General features: G+C 38.7%; 1 protein-coding gene and 1 pseudogene across 1 annotated transcript; both read right to left on the bottom strand.

Moving 5' to 3' along the window:
- Positions 1–1923: 1923 nt before the first annotated feature.
- On the bottom strand, positions 1924–2106 carry LOC101575034 (annotated as a pseudogene).
- A 7055-nt stretch (positions 2107–9161) lies between these two features.
- Rab21 (RAB21, member RAS oncogene family) lies at positions 9162–22535 on the bottom strand. The gene is made up of 5 exons (XM_023716280.1): positions 22515–22535; positions 22264–22327; positions 15318–15372; positions 14320–14408; positions 9162–10821 (listed from the first exon to the last, which is right to left on the bottom strand). The coding sequence occupies exons 1-5, from the start codon at positions 22533–22535 to the stop codon at positions 10679–10681; spliced, it is 372 nt and encodes a 123-aa protein (XP_023572048.1). The 3' UTR covers positions 9162–10678.
- Between the last annotated feature and the right edge of the window lie 445 nt (positions 22536–22980).

Below are 22980 nucleotides of genomic sequence, written 5' to 3'. Positions count from 1 at the left end.
CCAAGCTTGTTCCAAGTAGGTGCTTTAGACCACTGAGCCATCTCTCCAGCCCAAATTTTAACCTCTTAACATCTCAAATGAAGCAAAAACTAAAAATAAGCTGAAAACTCAGGGAAGTTCACACAGAAAGTAGCTCTTGAAATTGTCCAAGTGGATAAATACGGATAGACTTTCCTACAGAGCCTTAAGGCACTCCCCTAGTGCAACTCTAATCCTCTTCGCAACTGTCACAAGAATGCTCTCACTACCTCAGCAATCACTTCTTCCTTGGGCTTTACAACTTCTGCGTGTGTTACGCTCAACAATCCTCTCAAAACATAGCTATACCCCCAGTGTGCTAATGACCCTACCATTAACTCATTAAAGGAAAGCAATTGAGGCTTAGCCATCTAACCAATGAGTTCATACCACCACCAGGATGTGAACCCTACCCACATTAGTTTTAAGTAGGGCGAGTTTTAATTATTCATTTGGATAAATCAGAGTGCCCATCTACATGGCTACTCAGTGTGAATGAGATAAGGACTCGACATATTTTATGTGTCCATAAATATGTCCATCTTTCCTTCTCAGCTCAGGTTCCCATGAGGCTTCTGCAGATTTTTAGCATTTCTTGGTATGTACATTCAAGTCATAAAATCATTCATAAAAAATGAAATAAAAATTCTTTTGTGTTTACATGCAAATGTTTTGTCCTGAATGCCCCGTTGAATGTGTTGACTTATTATTGGTTTTTGTTTTGTCTTGTATTTAGTACAGGGTCTACATGGTCTCACTACACGGACTGAATTCACAGTGATTCTATTTTCAGCCTCCCAAGCGCTGGGATTACAGGTGTGCGCTACCATGCCAGTCCAGCACAGCCCACCAGGGATCGAACCCTATACCTGAACCTGCCTAAGCAGGCGCTTTAGTCCGCTGAGCTATCTAGCCAGCCCTGTTGACTTAATTATAGGCAACAGGTACGTGAAAATTCGAGGTGTGAAGAAATCAGCAAATAAAAACAAACAGGTAGCCTCTTAAAAAACTGAAGTTAAAAACTTTACACATTTTTTGAGGGGTATCAGAGATAAATTCTTGGGTACTAAATCTGTTTCCAAAGGTGTGGTAAGGGCTGGTGAGATGGCTCAGTGGTCTAAAGCACCCACTTAGAACAAGCTAAGCTAAGCAAAGCATGGGGACCGCGGTTCAATCCCCCAGCACCACATGCCAGCCAGCGCCGCCCCCTGGTGGGCTGAGCTGGCCACACACACACACAAAATAAATAAATCAATTAATTTTAAAAATATATATATAAAAAATTTTAAAAAGGTGTGGTAAAATAGTGAACAGTTCCAGTGATTTGGTGTTTCCAAAAGGCAATTCACTCTAACCAGATTTCAGAAACTGCACAGGGTGAGAGAAGTCGAGGACAGCATCAGCAAACATGTGGTGTGACAAAAATTCAGTATTCTTCATATACATGCCACACAGCCAGAAACTTCTAATTTACTTATCACAGATAAAGAGCTTTTAGTTAAACCTCAAGTGACTACAAGGTTACAGAACCAATTCTAATTTTCCCTAATGGTCATGTTACAGCTGACATACTCTGTTAGAATTGGCACAAACCTCTCCACTTTTATTGAATAGTTTCTTTCAAAGCAGTGTATGCTGTAGAGCGGTTTTAAAAACATCACACGAATATTATGATCCCTTCGCAATATATCTGAATGGCTACTTTTAGTTTCTTAGCTTTTAATGCTCCAAATCACGTCTTATCCATTTTATTTTTTTTGGGGGGTGCTTCTCACACATGCCTTTATTCATGCCACAAACACTGCTGATGTAGGTGTACAGTGACATCCTGTGCTCCCATCTAACACAGCTTGCTTATATTTACAGGCAGACTGAGGCTTTATCTCATGGGTACTCAAGAGCTGGTTAATGGCGACTGTGAGCAGGCGCAGGACTTGAACCTTTTAAGCCTTTGCTTCTTTTATCTGCACTTTTGATTTTAAAAACAAGGAAGCCCATCAACCCCATTCCTATCCACATCTCCTGGTAGACTTGGATATAGTATGGCTTCATAGGGACCCAGACATTTTTAATTAAGCTCTGAAGCATCTCTGCAGGATCAACCGCCTATGTCTCAGCAGACACCACTCACCCGGTTAGATTTCTAATTAATCCAGCTATATTCCTAGAATTCGACATAGTAAGAGTCATTCACCAGACTGATACTATCAACCACTACACACTTAAGCTCACATTTCTGCATTTAAGGAAATTTCTCTAATTTTTTTAAAGCTTTTTAAAGCTTTTTTTTTTTATTTTAGGGAAGGGTCTACAGGGTGTTCAGGATATCACTACTAGATTGGATTTGTAATGACTCTCCTGTTTAGTCTCCTAAGTGCTGGGATTACAGGCGTGCATCACCACGTCTAGTTGGTTTTTTTTTTTTTTTTTTTAATGGGAATTGAACTGAAGACTTCAGGCTTGCCAGGCAGATGCTGTGCCACTGAGCTACATCCCGGCCCAATTCCCCTAATTTTTAAAAAGCTTATCCCTACTACATTCTGCCAACTGAGCTGTTTACACATAACTTTATTTTATTTTTCAAATTGGTAGGACAGTTTCAATAATTAACACATTGCATACATTCTTCCTAGTGGTTAATAACTTTAAAAGTAACTCAAGATCCAGTTAATATTTTTACAAATTTTGACTGGAAGAGACAGCAGTTTCACTCCTGGCAGAGCACCAAGCTCCATGTTTAGTAAGGATGAGATATCAGCCTTCTGGCAACATACAAGATAAGCCTTTAGTGAACTGCTAAGACTAGAACACAGAGCTATTTGTCATCTAGTTATGCCATAAGTGACCATCTTTTCTAACACTCACTTGGAATTATCTCCTTCATAAATTTCTTGTGCCACTACTGCTGGTTCCACTCCTTGGATGAGGAGGAATTACACATCTTCAGTTAAAGAACATGGTCAGATTTAAAAGATCACTATGGGATTCAACAGGAGGGGCCTTGTACAGTCTTTGGAAAAGATAATTTTGTCACCCAAGATACAGCCAAGTCTTCAAAAGATGTTCTCACTAGACTTTCTTTTCCAGGACAATTAAATTTTAAAGAACTGACACTAAATTTATCCCTCCTTTATGAACAAAGAGTAATACAGATGGATAAATTCTAAACAACTAGCTACTATTTTACTTTCTAAAAGTACCCACTGGAGTCCTTGATAATTTAACTTTATTATAACATCAAAAATATCCCTAAAAGAGACTGGAGAAATGATCAGGAAATTTAGATGTGCATTAAACTATTTTGCTTACCTGGATCTTCAGCTACACAAAAGAAAAAGGAAATCCACACTCATATTACGAGAAAGAATTTAGAAATACACAAACTGTCCTGTGTTGGAATTGAGAAAGGGCCTAGTATGACTCAGCAAAGAATTACGGCCTGGGTTAGCATGTGGTGCCAAGACAGTATTACGTTAAAGGAAAAGAAAACAGTACGACTGCTCTTAAAATTGTACTTCTCCTAGGTTATAACCACGCACATGCATGCACACAGAGCAGCTGTCCATATCAACAAAAAAGCATGTTTCTTCACCACCACCACAAAAATCAGAACAGCAGTTTGGGCTAAAGATCGCTTAATTATCCCCAGGAAGCTAAACAATAAATTCTATTGCAATGTGATTCGAAAATATGATTTAAAAATGTTCTGTCCATTTTTATCTCAAATCCACAATTCCAACTATGAGCATTCTAACTACCTCACCTCAAAAGTCTTACTGGCACATGTTTAGTCATATGCAGAATGAGGGCATCTTGCCTGACTGACCTTCTATCCACAGATCAATCACGTCCTGAATTATAGGAAAGTCATCAGTTCTGCAAAGTAAACTCTAAGGACAAAGGGAACTTCTGTGGCTCTCAGGTTCCTTGCTGTGCTGTGTGCATACCAGGGACACAGCAAACCTTGAGCCAAAGAGAATTATAATATGCTCAATGTTTTAATAGATCACACACAATTTTTAACTCACATAAACTTGGGCTAAACCTCCTCTTGGAATTTGCGCTAGGTGGGAATGATGGAGTACACCTGTAACGACAGTACTTGGGAGGCTGAGGAAGGAGGACTGCATAAATTTGAGACCAGACTGAGCTACATAGTGAGTCTGAGGCCAGCCTGAATTCCATAGTAAGACCCTGTATCAAAACAAAACAAACAAAAAAAAAAAACCACAAAAAACCAACTCAAAAAAGAACTTAAATTAAAAGTCAAATATGAAAGAATGTGTTTACTGTGCAGCACAGAATTTAACCTTTTGTCCTGAACACTCATGAACAGTGATGTACTCTCAAAAGCTATTGCATACTGTAATACTCTCCAAATAGAAAAGAAAAAGGCTCCTCAAGTTACACACGTATTAAGAGCTTGCACTGGCACACTGCTTTCCCGATTTCCACTGGAAACAGAAAGGAGTCTCATTTGATCTTTCCAGAATGTGAGTCATTATTTAAACTTAATTTTTTGTAAACATAAAACATTCCAATCAAATGTGAAAACTTTATCTAGAGTTGTTGCCACTTGATTTAACTTTTTTAAAGAAATCTGGGCTCAAAGACTCAAGGGCTGACCAGATAGCTCAGTGGACTAAAGTGTCTGCGTAGGCAAAGCACAGGGGCCAGGGTTCAATCCATGGCATGCCGGCCCACCCAAGGGTGAGCTGAGAGGAGACCAAGACTGGGCACGGTGGCACAAGCCTGTACTCCCAGTGCATTGCATGGCTGAGAACAGGAGGATCCCTACGAGTCCAATCTGTGTAGTGAGACCCTATACTACATACATAAAATTGAGGTATCACTGACAATGGTTATCTCTAAAGGGGGATGACACGGTAGACAAATCTCAAAAGGAGTTCTTGTTTGCATTTTGAAAGGATGGCTCTATCAAGGCTGAAATGACAGCAGCACCAAGTCCTGCTTTGTACAACTACAGTTTTATACAGACTCCATGCAGTTTACCCTGTACTCTCTCAACAAGTGCTTTTGCTCTTTTCCTTCTTTCCCTTAAATAAAAGTGTGCTCTAAAGAATCTGCTCGGAAACCAAAGGCCCAAAGTGATAAACTCCACATGAATCTTAAGCTGGTACTTTTCCAGTTTCCAGATTTACATCACTAAGGGAGACCTCAATTCGAAGTATTGAGTTCTGTTTAAATTCTATGATACTAACGAGACACACATATAGCTGAACAAATTCCTCTTGGGGACATTCCATGGAGAGTCAGATATGCAAAACAGAGAAAAGAGGAGAAAGGAAAGGCCAAGAGGCAAAACATAGCAGAGACACTGGAGAAAATAAAATGGGAAGGGTAGGTATTAAAGTTCTTCCTGGACGTGCTGCTAAGAGAAGCAGCAGCAAGTTGCAAACATATGCATAGTAAGACAAAATAAATTTAAAAACTTAAAGACTATGTACTTCTGCAGGTAAATACATGATACTAAGGCACAGCTCAAAGGCAGCTGAGGAGTTAGCCACAGAACAGTGGTTATCATTTTGGGGAGCACACAGAGAGGCACTTTTAACATCCTTTTCCTAGAATGAATCCTGATTTGTAGAATTAAAAACAAGAGGGTTGGGGAGATAGCTCAGTAGAATAAGCCCTTGCCTGGCAAGCACAAGGCCTGAGTTCAATCCCCTGTACCACCAAAAGAAAAATAAATAAAAATAAAATCGAAACAAGAAAACATACATTTCTAGTAAAATAATATATATATATATATATATATATATATATATATATATATATATATATATATATTTAGCGGAACTGGGGATTGAACTCAGGCCCTTAAGTGCTTATTCTACTCAGCTATCTCCCCAACCTTAAAGTACTAAATATATTTTTTTTCTTCTTTTTTGTGGAACCGGGGATTGAACTCAGCCCCTTGCACTTGCCAGGCAAGCACTTATTCAACTGAGCCATCTCCCCAGCCTTTTTTCCAATTTTTTTTTTATTTTCTTAAAATAGCTTTTATCTATTAAAAGTTTGGCAAATATTTTCTCAACATTACCATACTTTCACATTTGCAGTGCCTTAGCTTTTGCTCTATCCATGTCACATTTAAGGAAATTGTTTCTTAAGTACTTGTTGAAGAGATGATGCAACTGCTAAGAAATGTGAGAAGAGAGAGAAATGACACTGCAAATTTTGGCCATCCAGGAGGCAGCCCCACCTCAACCTGCACCTTCAGTGCGATGTATTTGGAAGTATGTGCAAGTTTCTAAAGTGCACAAGACCAAGAGTGAGAGCCTCACTGAGTGTACAGCGCATTAACTTGCCGTGTCTGCTGAAGAGAAAATGCTGCAACAGACAGTGAATAGCAGCACAGAGCTTTTCGCAGAAGAGACTGTTTAAATCTTGGACAGCACGGGCAGTACTAAAAGGTCTATCAAATTAAAGTATTTGTTTAGAAGACAAGTATTTTTGTTTTGAATTGGAAACTCTTAAAAGGCATTTCTAATTTTTTCATTGTATGCACTATAACATTTGGGAAAATTTTGCCAAAATTGTTTTTGTTTTCTTAAACAGAAAGGCAGAGAGAGAGCGAGCGTAATGTCAAAATATGCACAGCATGACTTTTGGCTCACAATACCAAACACATTACTGTTACAAGTGATTAAAAATAAACAACATAGGGCCAGGGAGATGGCTCAGTGGAATAAGCGCTTCCCTGGCAAGCGCAAGGGTCTGAGTTCAATCCCCGGTTCCACCAAAAACAAAAACAAAAAAATAAACAACATGGAACTGATGCCTATGATAAAACCAAACAAATGCAGCCCAATGAATTACAGTTTTTAATTATTAATATCTTGGTAATAAATTTTTACTTTAGAAGAGTACCTGGGCATCTACTCAGTCTCTTTCTTTAAATGCTCTTTAAGAGGAAAACCCTCTTGCTGATCACTACTACTTACATCCTTTTCTAGAAATTCTGAAAATCCAGTCACAAATGCATTCCTGCATTCCTTCTCACACTGGATTTCTATATATATATAAAAAAAGAAACAACTAAAAACTCCACAATATCAAACATAGTCAAAAAGTAAATTTTGAAGGTTAATAGCACAGATCAAACTACTACTGGTGTTTATCATAAGGGTAAATTGTATTATTTGGGATAATATATAAGACTAAGGATCTAGATTTCTTGGCATTATTTTATAATGCAGAAAATTACTAATTATATATATTAAAAGTATCAGTCTTTTTAAAATGTTCTACATCTCTGGCACAGTGAGTATCCTGCCTTATTTAGACACAAAGTTATAAAAGCAATCTAGTTTTCAAAGTGATTTTAAAAACCATCAGGTTAAAAAGAAACTATCACATTGTAGAGTTTTATGTCTACATGACTCCCATTCTATCATTTTTTTCCTATTTCAATTTTGTCTTCTATTACGGAAAGCCTAAAATTACTGGGTTTTTTTACTTTAATGTTAAAAAAAATAAACTCCAGTAATATATGGCTAACAGAAAAAATTTCAGGGGCTGGAGAGATAGTTCAGTGGAATAAGTGTTTGCCTGGCAAGCACAAGGTCCTGAGTTTGATCCCTGGTACCACCAACAAAAAAAAAAAAAAAAAAAGAAAATCAATGCAATAACAGCCACGGCATAAGGGTACTCTCAGGAAATACCCTAAGACAAAAACAAGCATTCAGATTTCATACAATATAATGCTTTTTTCTTTTCAGGTTACTGTTTGCCTCCAAACTGTTTTATTATATATTTTTAAAAATAATATTCTTCTCCTGTAATCACAAAGTAAAACAAGGATATTCATCATTACAGAAACAATTATTGTACAATTTTAACAGACTACTTTTCTGATAATTTTAATTATTTCAAACCAGCTTTCATCTATATATGTTGTGTATATACTTACTAGCTGAAAAACTATTTACCTACTTATTATTTTTGCTACACAATACTGTATACTTGTGCCATCCATCTTCCTAATAGCACAATTAGGGACAGGAACACAATAGCTATACTAGAAAGATGAACAAAGTATCAGGAAAAGTGCTCCAGCCTTGGCTTACCATCTCTTTATCTTTCTTTTACACAGACTGCAGTTGACTGGTACTTTATCTTTTCACCTGGTTCCTTCTTAGACTTTGTGAGCTTCAAAGCAAAAACAGATCTACCATATCCTTTTGTTGCTATTAAATTTTTCCAATATGTTCAAAAAAGGGACCATGAAATTGTCAGATTATCAAAAATCACACAGAAATCCATGGGAAAATAAGGGAAAAAAATAAAGAGAACAGTCATATGCCACCAATCATCATCTGGATTCTCTGGAGCTGACATTTCTACTGAGAATACGTAACATTAAAAGACAGTAAAACTCAAGCACAGTTTTCTGGTACTCTACAACGTTCTTCTGGAATAAAGCTCAGTTTCTTCTCCAGTTTAAAAGCCACCTTTCACTCCAATAATAAGAACTTATTTCCCATCTACAACAGTAGTAATAGCAAAGCCTTTTTTATTTCCACTAAGAGATGTTAAGGGTAAAAATAAATTCCCCCACAAGACTCAGCGGTTCTCATTGCCTCTTTCATGCCCCCATCAAAACTTTTTTTTTCATTTATGTATTTGGTACAGGGTCTCACTATGCAGCTGGGACTCAGAGTGATCCTCCTGTATTCAGCTTCCCCAACGCTGGGATTACAGGTGTGCGCCTCCACGCCTGGTGGTTGCAGGCTCAGCATGCACCAGGAGCGGGGCAGGGGCAGGCACAGCATGCGGGACTTCAGTCCACTGAGCTATCTTGCTAGCCCTACCGACACTAACTTCACAGGAAACCAACAGGCTACACAAAGTAAACCAGCCCATAAAAGACGACAATACTCCTGTCCTTGACTCTTCCCGCCCCACCTTCTTCACACACAGCAGAGATCAGTGTGTGCAGTTTGGCAAGGGAATAAAGTACATAAAGTGTGGCTCACAGAACACAATACTAAACGAAAATTCAAACACCATAACATCAAGGGGTCAAGTCATTCAACTGTTAACCCACCTGGGCAGGTTTTAACTACAAAGTTAATAAATAGGGTAGTACTTCTTCAATAACTAAACCCCATTATCTTTTAACTGCGCATGCTAACAGCTTTATTACATACCACTGCTTACGAGAAGGAAATCCAGGGACCATACCATTGTATCTTAGACATAACATTTACTAGTTTTCCAAGCATGACAGAAATGGAAAAATATATATATATTAGAACAAGGACAATTCATGTTAATTTCCACAATCTGTGTTCTTCTCGTGACCAGTGCCCAATTCTATCAAAATTTAACAAATTTAAATTTAGTCCTATAAGAAAAAAATCTAATGAAGGACTAATTTACAAAGTATACAAGAATATAATTTTACAGTAACTCTTTCCAGTGTCTGCTCTATCTGCATTATATGAGATGCTTCCCTCCGCTGAAAACTCAGAAGGACAGCTTTTACAGAACAAACAAAACTTCATGTTCATCTCTGACAAGCAATGAACGCACGACCTTGATCACAGGGATGTGGAAGTGCTACTTCGGGGCATAAATCACCACTAACATGCTCTAGAAATGAGTCTTGGCAAGGGGCTGTTATCTGGAATCTTGTCCTCTCCTCTCATGCCAGGGAACCCATTACATATAAGGCCTAGGAGAAAACAAAAGCTGTTGCAGAAGTGAAACTCGGCATGCTCCCCTCAAATTCTTCTAAGGTAACCATTCTAAAGCAAAATCAGAAATCATCTCTTTTTTATTAAAACAGAAACGAAAACAGAAAGCCCAAATCAAAAGGCAAATGCTGCTGTTCAATCATCAGATGGACTTCTGGAGGCAAAAAATGTGACAACAGCAATATTTCAAGTAAAGTGTGTGAAAATTTAAACACCCCACTTTCAAGTTAAGACAAAGTGAAGGGGGAGTGATGATCTCTATATTAAGAGTCAAAAAGCTCAGGCATTATCAACAAATGTTAATTCACTTTACAGTCATCAATGAGGCTATTGTATATATATTTTGCACCTTGCGCTTGTAAAAGCAGATAAAATATTTAATATGTTATTTACAACGTATTTTACCAGCTCAGCATACAGGATGAATATAGATTATATCAAAGTAGTAGACAGTTAGGGGTCTGTGCAAACCCTGCAAAAATAGTACTTCAGATATCTGCTAACTAAAAACAAAAACAGTTTGCTGTTTAGGAGTAATATAATTCAAACTACCACAAAATACAAAGGGCTGCAAAATTGCATACCATTCCAACAACATATATATAAGTTATTAAATAAAGATCTGATTTAAAAGAATATAAATGAAGCCTTTAAGTAGGTCTTTTCTACATGCATATTATTTCTCGTTAAAGAAAAAAATATGTAAAAAGGCCATTGGTAATTGCTTTGTTAACATTTGTAGAAAATGCCAATTCTCTGGTCACAAACTCCACTAAGTTTAGCACTTAAGGTCTCTGCAGTGTTATAAATGTAATTTAAAATACTGTTAATTCTATAACTCCATTGGTAAAATAACGTGACTTGAAATATGGCAGTCTTCATGTTGAGGGCAATGATCCACAGTTTTGATTTTCCAATTTCTTAGGCGTGAACAGTTAGCCAGAAGAACAACATCCTCCGCCACCACTCTGCGCTTGAGGGTCATCGTCAATAATCTGTACACCGCGTCGTGCAGCTCCCGGCTGACTGGAGCCATTGCCTTTCGCCCGCTCATCCACTTGTGCTGTTTCTATCATCCCTAAGAGAGGGAGAAAGGGAAAATTACTGGAAAGGTAATCTTTGAGTTTTCTCCTGTATCTTCAAAATGCAACTGTGATAGTTATTTCTGACTTTCAACCAACAAGAGACTACATGTAACGCTGAACGCTGTCAGCTCAATAAAAGAGCTGTACTCATGGGTTTTAAAAAACCAGCAGCAAATAACAAGTATACGTATCTAGCTGTGTAATGATCAAGTGACAGCAATAGAGAAAAATATTTTTTGGCTTTGAACAACTAAGAGTGTACAAGTATAACCCTTAAGACTCTCCAAACACATGAAATATGTCAGAACTATGTCAAGATTTAAATTATTCCAACTATTAGGCTACAGAATGTATTCTTTAATTAGGAATGTAGTGTTTTAAAGGAGATATTTGAAAAAAATAAGAAATTTAAGATGAAGGGGCTTCAAAGGACAGCTAGAGGACTTACTAATTTAAATACATAACGGAAATCCACATTAATTAAGAACTTCATAAGCAAAAAGGAAACACAGAAGTCAGTAGAACAGAAATGACCCCATAGACATGGCAAATTGACTTCTGACTACATGCTACGGTTCTTCAATGAGGAAAGGCAGTATTTTCAGGAAACAGGCCCCAGACTGGACATCTGTGTGTAAACAATAAACTTAAGAGAATCTAGACATGTTACATAAGCAAAAAGGAAAGAAAAGGACAAAAATGAATCATATACCTAAATATAAAACTGGAAACAAAATTTCCAGACTACAGGATAAAAATTTATATGGGATAATTTTTGTGACTTTGGCTTGGACAAGGATTTCTTGTGTAAGACAAGAACCATAATTCGTAAAAAGAATTATTAATTGAACCTCATTATAATTTAAAACTTTTCCTCTTTGGGGCTGGTGAGATGGCTCAGTGGTCTAAAGCACCTACTTAGAACAAGCTTAGCAAGTACAAAGGGACCACGGTTCAATCCCCCAGCACCACATGCCAGCCAGCCATGCCCCCTGGTGGGCTGAGCTGGCCACACACACACACACACACACACACAAATAAAAAAAATTAATCAAAAAATTTTTAAAAAAACCAAAAAACTTTTGCTCTTTGAAGGACATGATTAAAGAAAACGAAAACTCCAGACAGACTGTGAGAAAATATCTGAAAGTACCAATCTGGCAAAATAAGAAAAGAAAAAGAACAAACCCTTAGAACAGAACAAGTCTTTGTAAATTTGGGTCCAGACACTGCATATGAGGAATGCTTCCAAATTAAGATGTGTGGAACAATCCAATAAAAAGAAAATATTACAACTTATTTTTTCTCAATCTTTCAAAATTTCCATGTTTAAGTGTGTCTTAACCTGTACAAAAAATATCAGTGTAATAACTTCTAAATAGACACGGGAAACACTTAAAAGTTTTTAAAGGCATGAGACTGATCACATTAGGAAGCCACTGATCTAGATCATCTGCTCAAAGTTGGTCTGAAGATCAACCATCAACACTTGGACACTTGCAGGAAGGGGAACATTAGGCCCAAGCAATTCACATCAAAGTATTCATTTTAACAAGATCCACACGTGATTATATTATAGCAATGGTATTCTTTTTTTTTTTTTTTTAAGACACAGCCCAGCCTGGCCTCAAACTCATAGCAATCCTCCTGCTACCGCCTCCCAAGTGCTGGGATGACAGGCGTGTACCACCAAGCCCAGGCTGGTTCTCACATCTGGTATACAACAGATTCGTGGGGGCAGTCTGTTACAATGCAGACTCCGGCTACCATCTCCAGAGACTGGCTCAGCAGGGCTGTGGAAGGGCCAAGAAACTGCGCTTCCAACACAGTCACAAGTGGTGTTGATGGTGCTGATCAAAGACCTTACATACGCGCTCAGTACTCCAGAATGAGTGACTCTGAAGTTTCCTAAAAGTGAAATTTAGTCTCAAATTTGCATTTATGTGTTTGTGTATTTCTTTAAGAAACAAAAACCACAGCTTCATTAAATTTTCCAAAAGTTATTTCAACCCACTGTTCCATACCTGAATATGATATGTATTCTATTACTAATATGAGAAAGAACTTCTAGGTTATATAGAAACAAACTTACTTTTCTCTTTTAAAAAAAATTCAATATGGACACTTTCAAACATACTTCTACTTTACAGTAGAAAAAAACAGCACAGTGAAAATCCAGCACCCAATTTTATTCAACTCTTCTAAGCATCTCTGCCAGTATTTTGAATCAAGTCCTAGACACATAATTTCATTCATGAGTTGTTTTAATGTGTATCTCTAGTAAGCACAACACTACTATAACAACTAAAAAAACTTACAGATATATCTTAATATCAGCAAATAACCAATAGGTGTTCATATACTTCCACTGTTACACAAATGTGCATTTCATTAGTTTGTCAAATCAGGATCCAGAGATGGTACACCATCAAAACACTCTTACAGGGCTGGGGAGATAGCTCCATGGAATAAGCGCTTCCCTGGCAAGTGCAAGGGCCTGAGTTCAATCCCCAGTTCCACCAAAACAAAACCACTCTTACAGCCCTTAAAATGTATTTTAATTTGTAAATTCTTCCATTTTTACTTTAATAGTTATGCATATATTTTTTCTTTTCAATTTTTTATTTTTTATGGATTTATACTACATCTCTGATTTCATAGCCAGTAATTAGTGATTAAGAACAGGGCTAGAGGGGCTGGTGAGATGGCTCAGTGGTCTAAAGCACCTACTTAGAACAAGCTTAGCAAAGGACAGGGACCGCTTAACAAAGGACGGGGACCACGGTTCAATCCCCCAGCACCACATGCCAGCCAGCCCCACCCTCTGGTGGGCTGAGCTGGCCACACACACACACACGCATACATAAATAATAAATAAATTTATAAAAAAAAAAAAAAAAAGAACAGGGCTAGAGGGGCCGGGGAGATGGCTCAGTAGAATAAGTGTTTGCCTGGCAAGTGCGTGGGCCTGAGTTCAATCCCCGACTCCACCAAAAAACAAAACAAAACAAGAACAGGGCTAGAGGGCCGGCCTGATAGCTCAGCAGACTAAAGCACCTGCTTAGGCAGAGCAGAGGGGACAGGGTTCGATTCTCAGCAAGCCGCACCAGCCTGCCTCACAGGCCACACTGAGACAGTGATTGAGACTGGGTGTGGTAGCGTGCATCTGTAATCCCAGCACTTGGGAAGCTGAAAACAGGGGGATCACTGCAAGTCTAATCTATGTAGTGAGATCCTGCAGACCCTGTCCTAAATACAAGAGAAAAACCAAAAGAAAAAAAAAAAAAAACAAAACCAAAAACAAACAGGGCTAGAGCAAGCTTGTAAGATTTTAAAAAATGAGTTCAGAATATGAAATATGTAACAGTATCAGTAGATGTGAAAAATTATCAATGTGGTCTTTAACAAAAAATGGTAAAATATCACCTTAGAAACATTACCGATACTTTAAAAAAGCCATTTTTAATCATACTAAATATAACTATACCTACTTTTACAAAGGTCAAGAAAAAGCTCCTCAATCCCTTTGTTCTGTTTGGCTGAGGTTTGATAGTGCTTTGCTCCCACAGATTCTGCATACCTTAAAAAAAAAGTGACATCAGCGATTAAATATAAAAATATTTAAAATTTTTTATAGTAGCAATTTTAGTGACTTACCACCTTAGCTTAGCAAATTAGTAATTTATTCAAGTTTAGTCAAATTAAGATTTTTATAGCTATGCAACCTCTGTAGACACTAAGCCAAATTTTAAATAACACAAATATAAACAAGACTTGACATTTAAAATGTTTTCTTTTTTGATGCCAGGAATCTAACTCAAGACCCTGCGCTTGCCAGGGAGGAAACCTGTGCCACTGAGCTACGTCCCTGAAGACTTGAAATTTTTACCCATTAATTTAGATCTCATATATTTTAAGTGCCAAACTGATCACGACACCTTTCTTTTACATCGTTCTTGCACTTTTCACTGAATCTAAAAGAAAAAGTGAAATATCTTTAAATATTTCCAAAGTCTAGAAATTACCAACATAGGCAAGTCTGCCTCACAGCTCACTCAGTCCATCTTAAGAGGTTTGAAGGCAGGGGAGATAGCTCAGCGGTCTAAGTATCTGCTTGACAAGCGCAAGGACCCAGATTTGATCCCCAGTACTGCATGCTGTATGGGCCCAGAACCCCAGGTGCGCTGTGCTGGCCACTGTAATCCTAGCACTTGGAGGCTGAGACAGCAGGATCACTATGAGTCTGAGCTGTGTATCAAGACTCTCTACCAAATACATAAATAATTTTTAAAAAAAGGTTTAAGTGGGGCTGGGGAGACAGCTCAGTGGAATAAGCGATTCCCTGGCAAGTGAAAGGGCCTGAGTTCAATGCCCGGTTCCATCAAAAAAAAAAAAAAGGTTTAAGTAACACCTGAATGGTGAGGCACACTGTACAAAGAGGAAGACTTCCTCTGGGGGGAGGAGTGTGAAGTAGGTGCACAACACTTACGATTCTGCTTCTTGAATGGAAACGTGTCTCTCTTTTTCCAAGTCTATTTTATTACCTAATTTGAGGAAAAGTAAATAATCTTAATACTGATTCTTTTTTATAGTAAAACTTAGCCACTTCTAAACATACAACTGACATTTTAGTTACCTGAAAAGATGATACAAACTTTCATCAGACCTGCCTCCAAACTATAAAGTTAATCCCGAAGATATCTGAGCTGTTTGTGATTGCCCAGGTGAAGGCCTCAACCTCCTTTTTAAAGGACAAGTGCTTCCACATACCCATGCCGAATGTACAGTCTGCCAGGAAAAAAACACCTTTTCCAAAGAGCAGGGCCCTATTCTTTGATTTAGGATTTCCAAGGTACAAGAGATTCCCTAGGTACCCTAGGACTAAACATACTATTTTAGTATGTGTAAGTGGTTAACAGTAAAAAACTTTCTATTCCTCAATTAACTTAAAGCCAACCAATAAGTATGATTCTCTCACAGGTTACTAAATCTATCAGGCTAGCCTTTGTAACTCTAAGAGTATTCTGGTTTCCTGGATAATATAAACTGGCTAAAAATTTAAAATATATGGACTTTTAAATACTCTCCCTCCATAGGAACTGCAACATGTCTGTATTATTTGTTAAAAAAAGTTTTGACTTTTTATTAGAACTTCATGTATATCATAAAGATTTAAAATTCCTGAAAGTTTCCCCTCACACAATGGGACTGATCTGAGATTAAGCTAAAAAGAAATTAACAACAAAATGAAGGTGCTGTAAAATGCAGATTCCTTGATGAGTACAGGAAGTGAGTTGGCTGGACACAGTGCTAAAGGTCATAGAGACAACAAAAGTGGGGTGGGGGCGCAGCCACAGAAAGTACCCATCTGACAGTTATGATCTGGGGTGGGAACAATGCTCTAATTAAGGTGCTTTCTTCCTTTTGGGACTTTATAGTGCTGAGGCAATTTTAGACACATTTTAAATAAAGCACTGAAGCAAGCATGCAATGAAAGGTGCAATGCTTAGTACTAAGAAGTGGAAGTCCAGAGGGTCTGTATATTGAGAACCTTAAATAGTGTAGGCACCTAGTTGCAAGGAACTGTTTATTACTGGAGTCTAAGGTCTAAGGAAGAGAGGGAAGGAACTAAGGGAAGCCACGAAGCTCAGAGGGTGCCCAGAGAGCCAGAGATGACTTCTGTCTTCTTTAAACAGCTGTCTACCTAGCAAGAAGTTCTGTACCATTCTGATATCCTATTTTACTTTTTGTCAATCAAATGCTTATCTGTTAAATATCATAGCCAATATATCTCACAGTAAGCAGTGGGAAAACAAGCTGTTTTATTCTACGAAGAAAGCAAAAAGCACCATCTGGTGGCAGGTAGCTCCAACAAACAGGCACAAGATTCTGCCTCTAAAGAGATACAAGTCTCTCTTAAGAGCTAGCTAGGAGATTTTATTGCTCCCATTAAGTGCCACATTTTCCAAATTCCACCAGAAACATTAGAGTAGGAAAAGTCATTTTATAGCATCAAGTGAATACTAAAGGGAAATTATCAGACATTGATTGTTCTATAATTTAATATCACAAATAACTAATTTTAATAAGATGATTATTAACTATAAGTACATTAATAACCTAAATATGAGTTTAAATTAAAACACTGAAAAATCCTCTTATGAAATAACTACTACTCCTCACAAGCATCAGTATAGACTATGCTGCGGATAAATGACCTGTGAGTGACTGACGTCCTTGTAAAGCTTAACATCTTCCGCAGTGTCCACTTCCCGGCCGAAGCAAGAAAGCTAACGCTCTGAGGCTGTTACAATACTGCTCTACAGATGCATGGGAGCCAGGGAATTTACTGACAGGCATAAAGACTTGAAAGCAAGGACAACCACCACAGTATGCACCTACTTCAAGGTATAGTACAATGTGAAACACACACACACACACACACACACACACACACACACGTGCTGAGGAAGGGGAGAAGACACTCTGTTAGTAGCAGAAAAAAAAAAAACAAATGAGGCATGGTGGCTCAGCCCTATAATCTAGCTTCCAAAAACTCGAGCCAGGAAGATCCTAAATTGCAGGCCAGCCTGGGTTAGATCTTGTTAGATTTTTAAGCTTTGGAAGAATGTCAGTCGCTCACAGGTCATTTTTCTGTAGCATAGTCTATACTGATGGTTGCAAGTTGCAGCAGTCATTTCAGGAGAGACTTTTGTCTCAAAAAAAAGTACTACAAAACACTTTACCATCTTTAAAAATATATTTCAAAACAAATATGTGGAAGGGCCAGGGAGATAGCTCAGTGGCATAAGTGTCTGCCTGGCAAATGCAAAGTCCTGAATTCAATCACCAGTACCACAAAAATAAACAAATAAATCAAAAAATATGTAGAAGGGGGTAAGGATACAAGTTCAAGGGTAGAGAACTTGCTTAGGATAAGCAGAGTTCTGAGTTTGATTCCCAGCTCTTTCCCTCAGAATATGGAAGAAAAATTGTCAACTCTAAGAGTATTAGGCAATAATGACCAAAAACCCCCTATATTTAGGGACGGCCAGATAGCTCAGCAGACTAAAATGCCTGCTTAAGCAGACACAGGGACCAAGGTTTGATTCCCGGCGTGCAGTGCCAGTCCCACCTCCAGGGTGCGCTGAGATTGTAATTGAGACCGAGTGTGGTGGCACACTTGGGTGGCTGAAAATAGGATCTCTATGAGTCCGATCTAAGTATTGAGACCCTGTAGACCCTATACTAAGCGTGCACGCACACACACACACACACACACACACACACACACACTAAATAAATAAAGTAGAAATAGTTTTCCTATGGCACTCAGGAGGTTTAAACGAAGTAACATGTAGTTCACAGAACAGTATCTGGAACATGAATAGTAACTGTGACTGATGACAAATACATATTGTTAAGAAACATGTAATTGCTAAAGAGAGGCTAGATACATGATACTGGGGGATAAAATCACCATAGCTAAGAAGTATTAATCAGTAGATTAGGAGCAACCAAGAAGAACTTTGCTAGTAAAGTATGGGTTTCTCTGTAAGTGATTTAAGGTATGGTTATCAGTGACCTACAGAATTTATACATGAATAAGCAAACAGGCTTTCTGCTGGTGGACACTGCAGAAGAAGCATCATCAGGCTCTCTTCCGAATGCCGTCATGTCTAAGTCAGAGTCTCCCAAGGAGCCCGAACGACTACGGAAGCTCTTCATCGGAGGGCTGAGCTTTGAAACAACTGATGAGAGTCTGAGGAGCCATTTTGAGCAATGGGGAACACTCACAGACTGCGTGGTAAAGAGACCCGAACAACAAGCGTTCCAGGGGTTTTGGGTTTGTCACTTATGCCACTGTGGAGGAGGTGGATGCAGCCATGAATGCAAGGCCACACAAAGTGGATGGAAGAGGTGTGGAACCAAAGAGAGCTGTCTCAAGAGAAGATTCTCAAAGACCAGGTGCCCACTTAACGGTGAAGATCATCTTTGTTGGTGGCATTAAAGATACTGAAGAACATCATCTACGAGATTATTTTGAACAATATGGAAAAATCGAAGTGATTGAAATTATGACTGACCGAGGCAGTGGAAAAAAGAGAGGCTTTGCTTTTGTAACCTTTGATGACCATGACTCTGTGGATAAGATTGTCATTCAAAAATACCACACTGTGAACGGCCACAACTGTGAAGTGAGGAAAGCCCTGTCCAAGCAGGAGATGGCTAGTGCTTCATCTAGCCAAAGAGGTCGAAGTGGTTCTGGAAACTTTGGTGGTGGTCGTGGAGGAGGTTTTGGTGGCAATGACAGTTTCGGTCACGGAGGAAACTTCAGTGGTCGAGGTGGCTTTGGTGGCAGCCGTGGTGTGGGTGGATATGGTGGCAGTGGAGATGGCTACAATGGATTTGGTAATGATGGAAGCAATTATGGAGGTGGTGGAAGCTATTATGAATCTGGCAATTACAACAGTCAGTCTTCAAAGTTTGGGCCCATGAAGGGAGGAAACTTTGGAGGCAGAAGCTGTGGGCCCTATGGTGGTGGAGGCCAATATTTTACCAAACCACGAAGTCAAGGTGGCTATGGTGGCTCCAGCAGCAGCAGTAGCTATGGCAGTGGCAGGTTTTAAACACTTCCAGGAAACAAAGTTTAGCAGGAGAGGAGAGCCAGAGAAGCGACAGGGTTACAACAGATTTGTGAACTCAGCCAAGCACAGTGGTGGCAGGGCCTAGCTCCTACAAAGAAGACATGTTTTAGACAATACTCATGCGTATGGGCAAAAAACTCGAGGACTGTATTTGTGAGTAATTGCATAACAGGTTATTTTAGTTTCTGTTCTGTGGAAAGTATAAAGCATTCCAACAAAGGATTTTAATGTAGACCTTTTTTTTGCACCCATGCTGTTGATTGCTAAATGTAATAGTCTGCAGCATGACGCTGAATAAATGTGTCTTTAAAAAAAAAAAGCAAATATACTGCAAATCAAACATTAAGGTTGTAAGACGTATGAAATTCCTACAGGCTTAAATAATTATGTAAGAAAAATAAATAATTACATAAGAAGAAAATGAGAAAAATCTGACTGAAAAATACTTTTTGGCAGAACCAGGGACTGAACTCAGGCCCCTGCACTTGCCAGGGAAGTGCTTATTCCACTGAGCCATCTCCCTGGCCCCTGAAAAATATTTATAAAGACTTCACATTCTTATTTAAAAAAGTAGTAAGCTGATGTGGCTGATAAAAAGTTTCTGTAATTCTCACCAAACTGACAGTGTGAATATATATTAAAAAAAAGAGAGGCATGAATATGGTGGTGTGCGCCCACAGCCTCGGCTGCATACTCGGATCACTTCAGCCCAGGAGCTCGGGTCGGCCTGAGCAATTTAAACACAGTGAGACCTTGGGGGAGGAGGGGATATGTATACATGGGCTCAACAGGTAGATCTTAAGTGTTTATTTCAAATGGAGACACAAACACTTGAATTAACCTATAAAAAAACAATCATGATGAGGAGAATCTCTGGAAGGTAAAGCCAAATGAAAAGTAACTGAAGATCTAAAGAATGTAAGACAGGGCCAGCAAGATAGCTCAGCAGACTATGCACCTGCTTTGGCAAGTGCAGGGACCAGGGCTCAATCCCTGGTCCCGCATGGCACTCCGGCCCCACCCCCGGGGCATGCTGAGCTGGGGATAGAGTCTGATAGAGTCTGGGCATGGTGGTGTAGGCCTGTAATCCTAGCGCTCAGGAGGCTAAAATCAGGAGGATCACTACGAGTCCAAGCTGCATGGTGTGACTCTACCAAACACAGAGATGGAAAACCAAAAAAATGTAGGACATATGTGAACCATTCAAGTGGGCTTCAAATGCTGGAAGCCTCGTCTTACAGAAAGGGAAGGAAGTGCTTGTCAAATGCTGGTGTCTCTGCCAAGTGTTTCCCACATCATTATATAATCCTCATCACAATCCTATAAATATTTTAGCATTAGAAGAGAACAGAAACACTGTGGCTAAACTGGAATACTCACTACAGAGACTGTCGTAAACATAATGTAAACATACCATAAAACCAAAGCAGCCAGACATAAAAGAGTTCATAGTAAATGATTTCATTAATACAAAATTTAAAATGAAACTAAACCACGCAATACAAGGTCAGGAGAGTAGCTGGGAGGTGTAGGGGTGTGAAGGGAAGATAACTGTGATGTCTGGAGATAAGAAAGATTCACAAGAGGGCCACAGTGGGGCCCAAGGGCACTGTTCACACTTTTTTTTTTTTTTGTAGAACCGGGGATTGAACTCAGGCCCTTGCACTTGCCAGGGAAGCGCTTATTCTACTAAGCCATCTCCCTAGCCCTTATTCACACTTCTTGAGATTTTCCCTGTGTGATAATTATGTTATTACTGAAACTTGTATGCTTTTTCTGTACAAATTTAATTTTTCAAAAAAAGTTCTCTGAACAGACTGGGTATGGTGGTGCACGCTTCTAGCACCATGATGCCCACGCTTATGCAGAAGTAGTTCTTAGGAAGCTGAGGCAGGAAGAACCCTGAGGTGGCTGGACAACAGAGTGAGGCTGTCTCAAAAAACAAACACCTGGGCATGGTGGTACATGCCTATAATCCCAGCACTGCAGAGGCCAGGCAGAAGGATCATTGTGCTTTTACTTTTTTTTTTTTTTTTTTTTTTTTTTTTGCAGAACCGGGGATTGAACTCAGACCCTTGCACTTGCCAGGGAAGCTCTTATTCCACTGAGCCATCTCCCCGGCCCTCATTGTGCTTTTAAGGACAGCCTTAAAAGGCTATAACGAAGGGGTTGGGGAGATGGCTCAATGGAATAAGAGCTTCCCTGGCAAGCGCAAGGGTCTGAGTTCAATCCCTGGTTCCGCAAAACCACCGAAACCAGGCATGGTGATACACGCCTGTAATCCCAGCACTGGGAAGGCTGAGCCAGGAGGGCCACTACAGGTCTAAGCTGTGCAGTGACATCCTGTTCCAAATAAACAAACAACTAAATAAATGAGAGACTGAGGACACAGTTCAATATATAAGTATTGCCCTGCACATGTGAGGCCTGAATCCTTAGCACAACACACACACACACACACACACACACACACACACACACACACACTACAAAGCAGTAAGTAAAGGTTACACAGAGTATGGTACCAGCTCATATAAAGAAAACACTATGCAGCAAGGGTGGAATTGAAGACTGGGGAAGCTGAAGCCTTGCATATTCAGCTTTCATTTGTTACTCAAGGATTCCTGAAGCAGCATTTGAGTTTCCTGGAAAAATTACCTCCAAATCTTAAATTAATCTGAAATACTAAACATTAAGGTACCATAATTCATCTTTTCTCATTTTAAAATAAAAATGTTTACTACTTTAATAACAAAGAACATTTTTTTAAACACTAATGATGCTTACCAACTATACATAAACAGATTTCATTTCCCAACATTTTCCGTAATTCTTTGACCCAGTTTTTTACCTGTGTATATAAAACAGAAAATATTAAAACAAATCTCATTAAAATTACAAGATCTAAAACATCAACATTGTGAAAACACCTCAGAATTTGGTGTAGCAGCTCATATATTTAGGTATTAATATAAATGAATGGCTCAAGGGCCTAGCATTACTATATTATACTGCAAATGATATAAACACAAACCTACAGTGGGAAGATCAGCTCCCATTCGGTGACAGAGAGCCACCGGACACAACAACTTTAGAACAGGTCTCTGTTATCCACGAAGCAGTGTTAATCGCAGGAATACACTGGAACTAATCAAATTAGTCTTACTAACTTATACTTTTAAATAATATGATAAAATAGGATTACAATAAAACCATAGGATAAAGAACAAATTAAGCTTTTATTTCTTATAATCAATCTGTAGGCAATCAAACCAGAAAGAATTCATATACATGTCTGATCTTTAATAAAACCCAAATCCATGTGTAAACATAAGAATTATATAATTCTTTATGCCTATTTTTAAAAATATATTCTAATTTTTAAATGTTTTTTCATCATATTCTATAGGGACTTAAATTTCAACATATCAATACTTGATGAAAAATACCTGTTCCATGTTATGCCTAAGATGTTTGATATTCAGACAGGTAGTGAGGTTAAGC

Source organism: Octodon degus, unplaced genomic scaffold (genome assembly GCF_000260255.1).
Source record: "Octodon degus isolate 3935 unplaced genomic scaffold, OctDeg1.0 scaffold00047, whole genome shotgun sequence".
Lineage (NCBI taxonomy): Eukaryota > Metazoa > Chordata > Mammalia > Rodentia > Octodontidae > Octodon > Octodon degus.
The sequence above is the reverse complement of the archived record's forward strand: the minus strand, read 5'-3'. Positions and strand labels throughout refer to the sequence as shown.

Bases quoted from the DNA above. Each gene is read 5' to 3' on its own strand.
- Rab21 (XM_023716280.1), bottom strand. From the start codon at position 22,535: ATGGGAGCTGATCTTCCCACT. The intron at 22,328-22,514 runs GTAGGTTTGTGT...TTATATACACAG, and splicing joins TGGGAGCTGATCTTCCCACT to GTAAAAAACTGGGTCAAAGA. The intron at 14,409-15,317 runs GTAAGTGTTGTG...TTTTTTTTTAAG, and splicing joins TCCATTCAAGAAGCAGAATC to GTATGCAGAATCTGTGGGAG.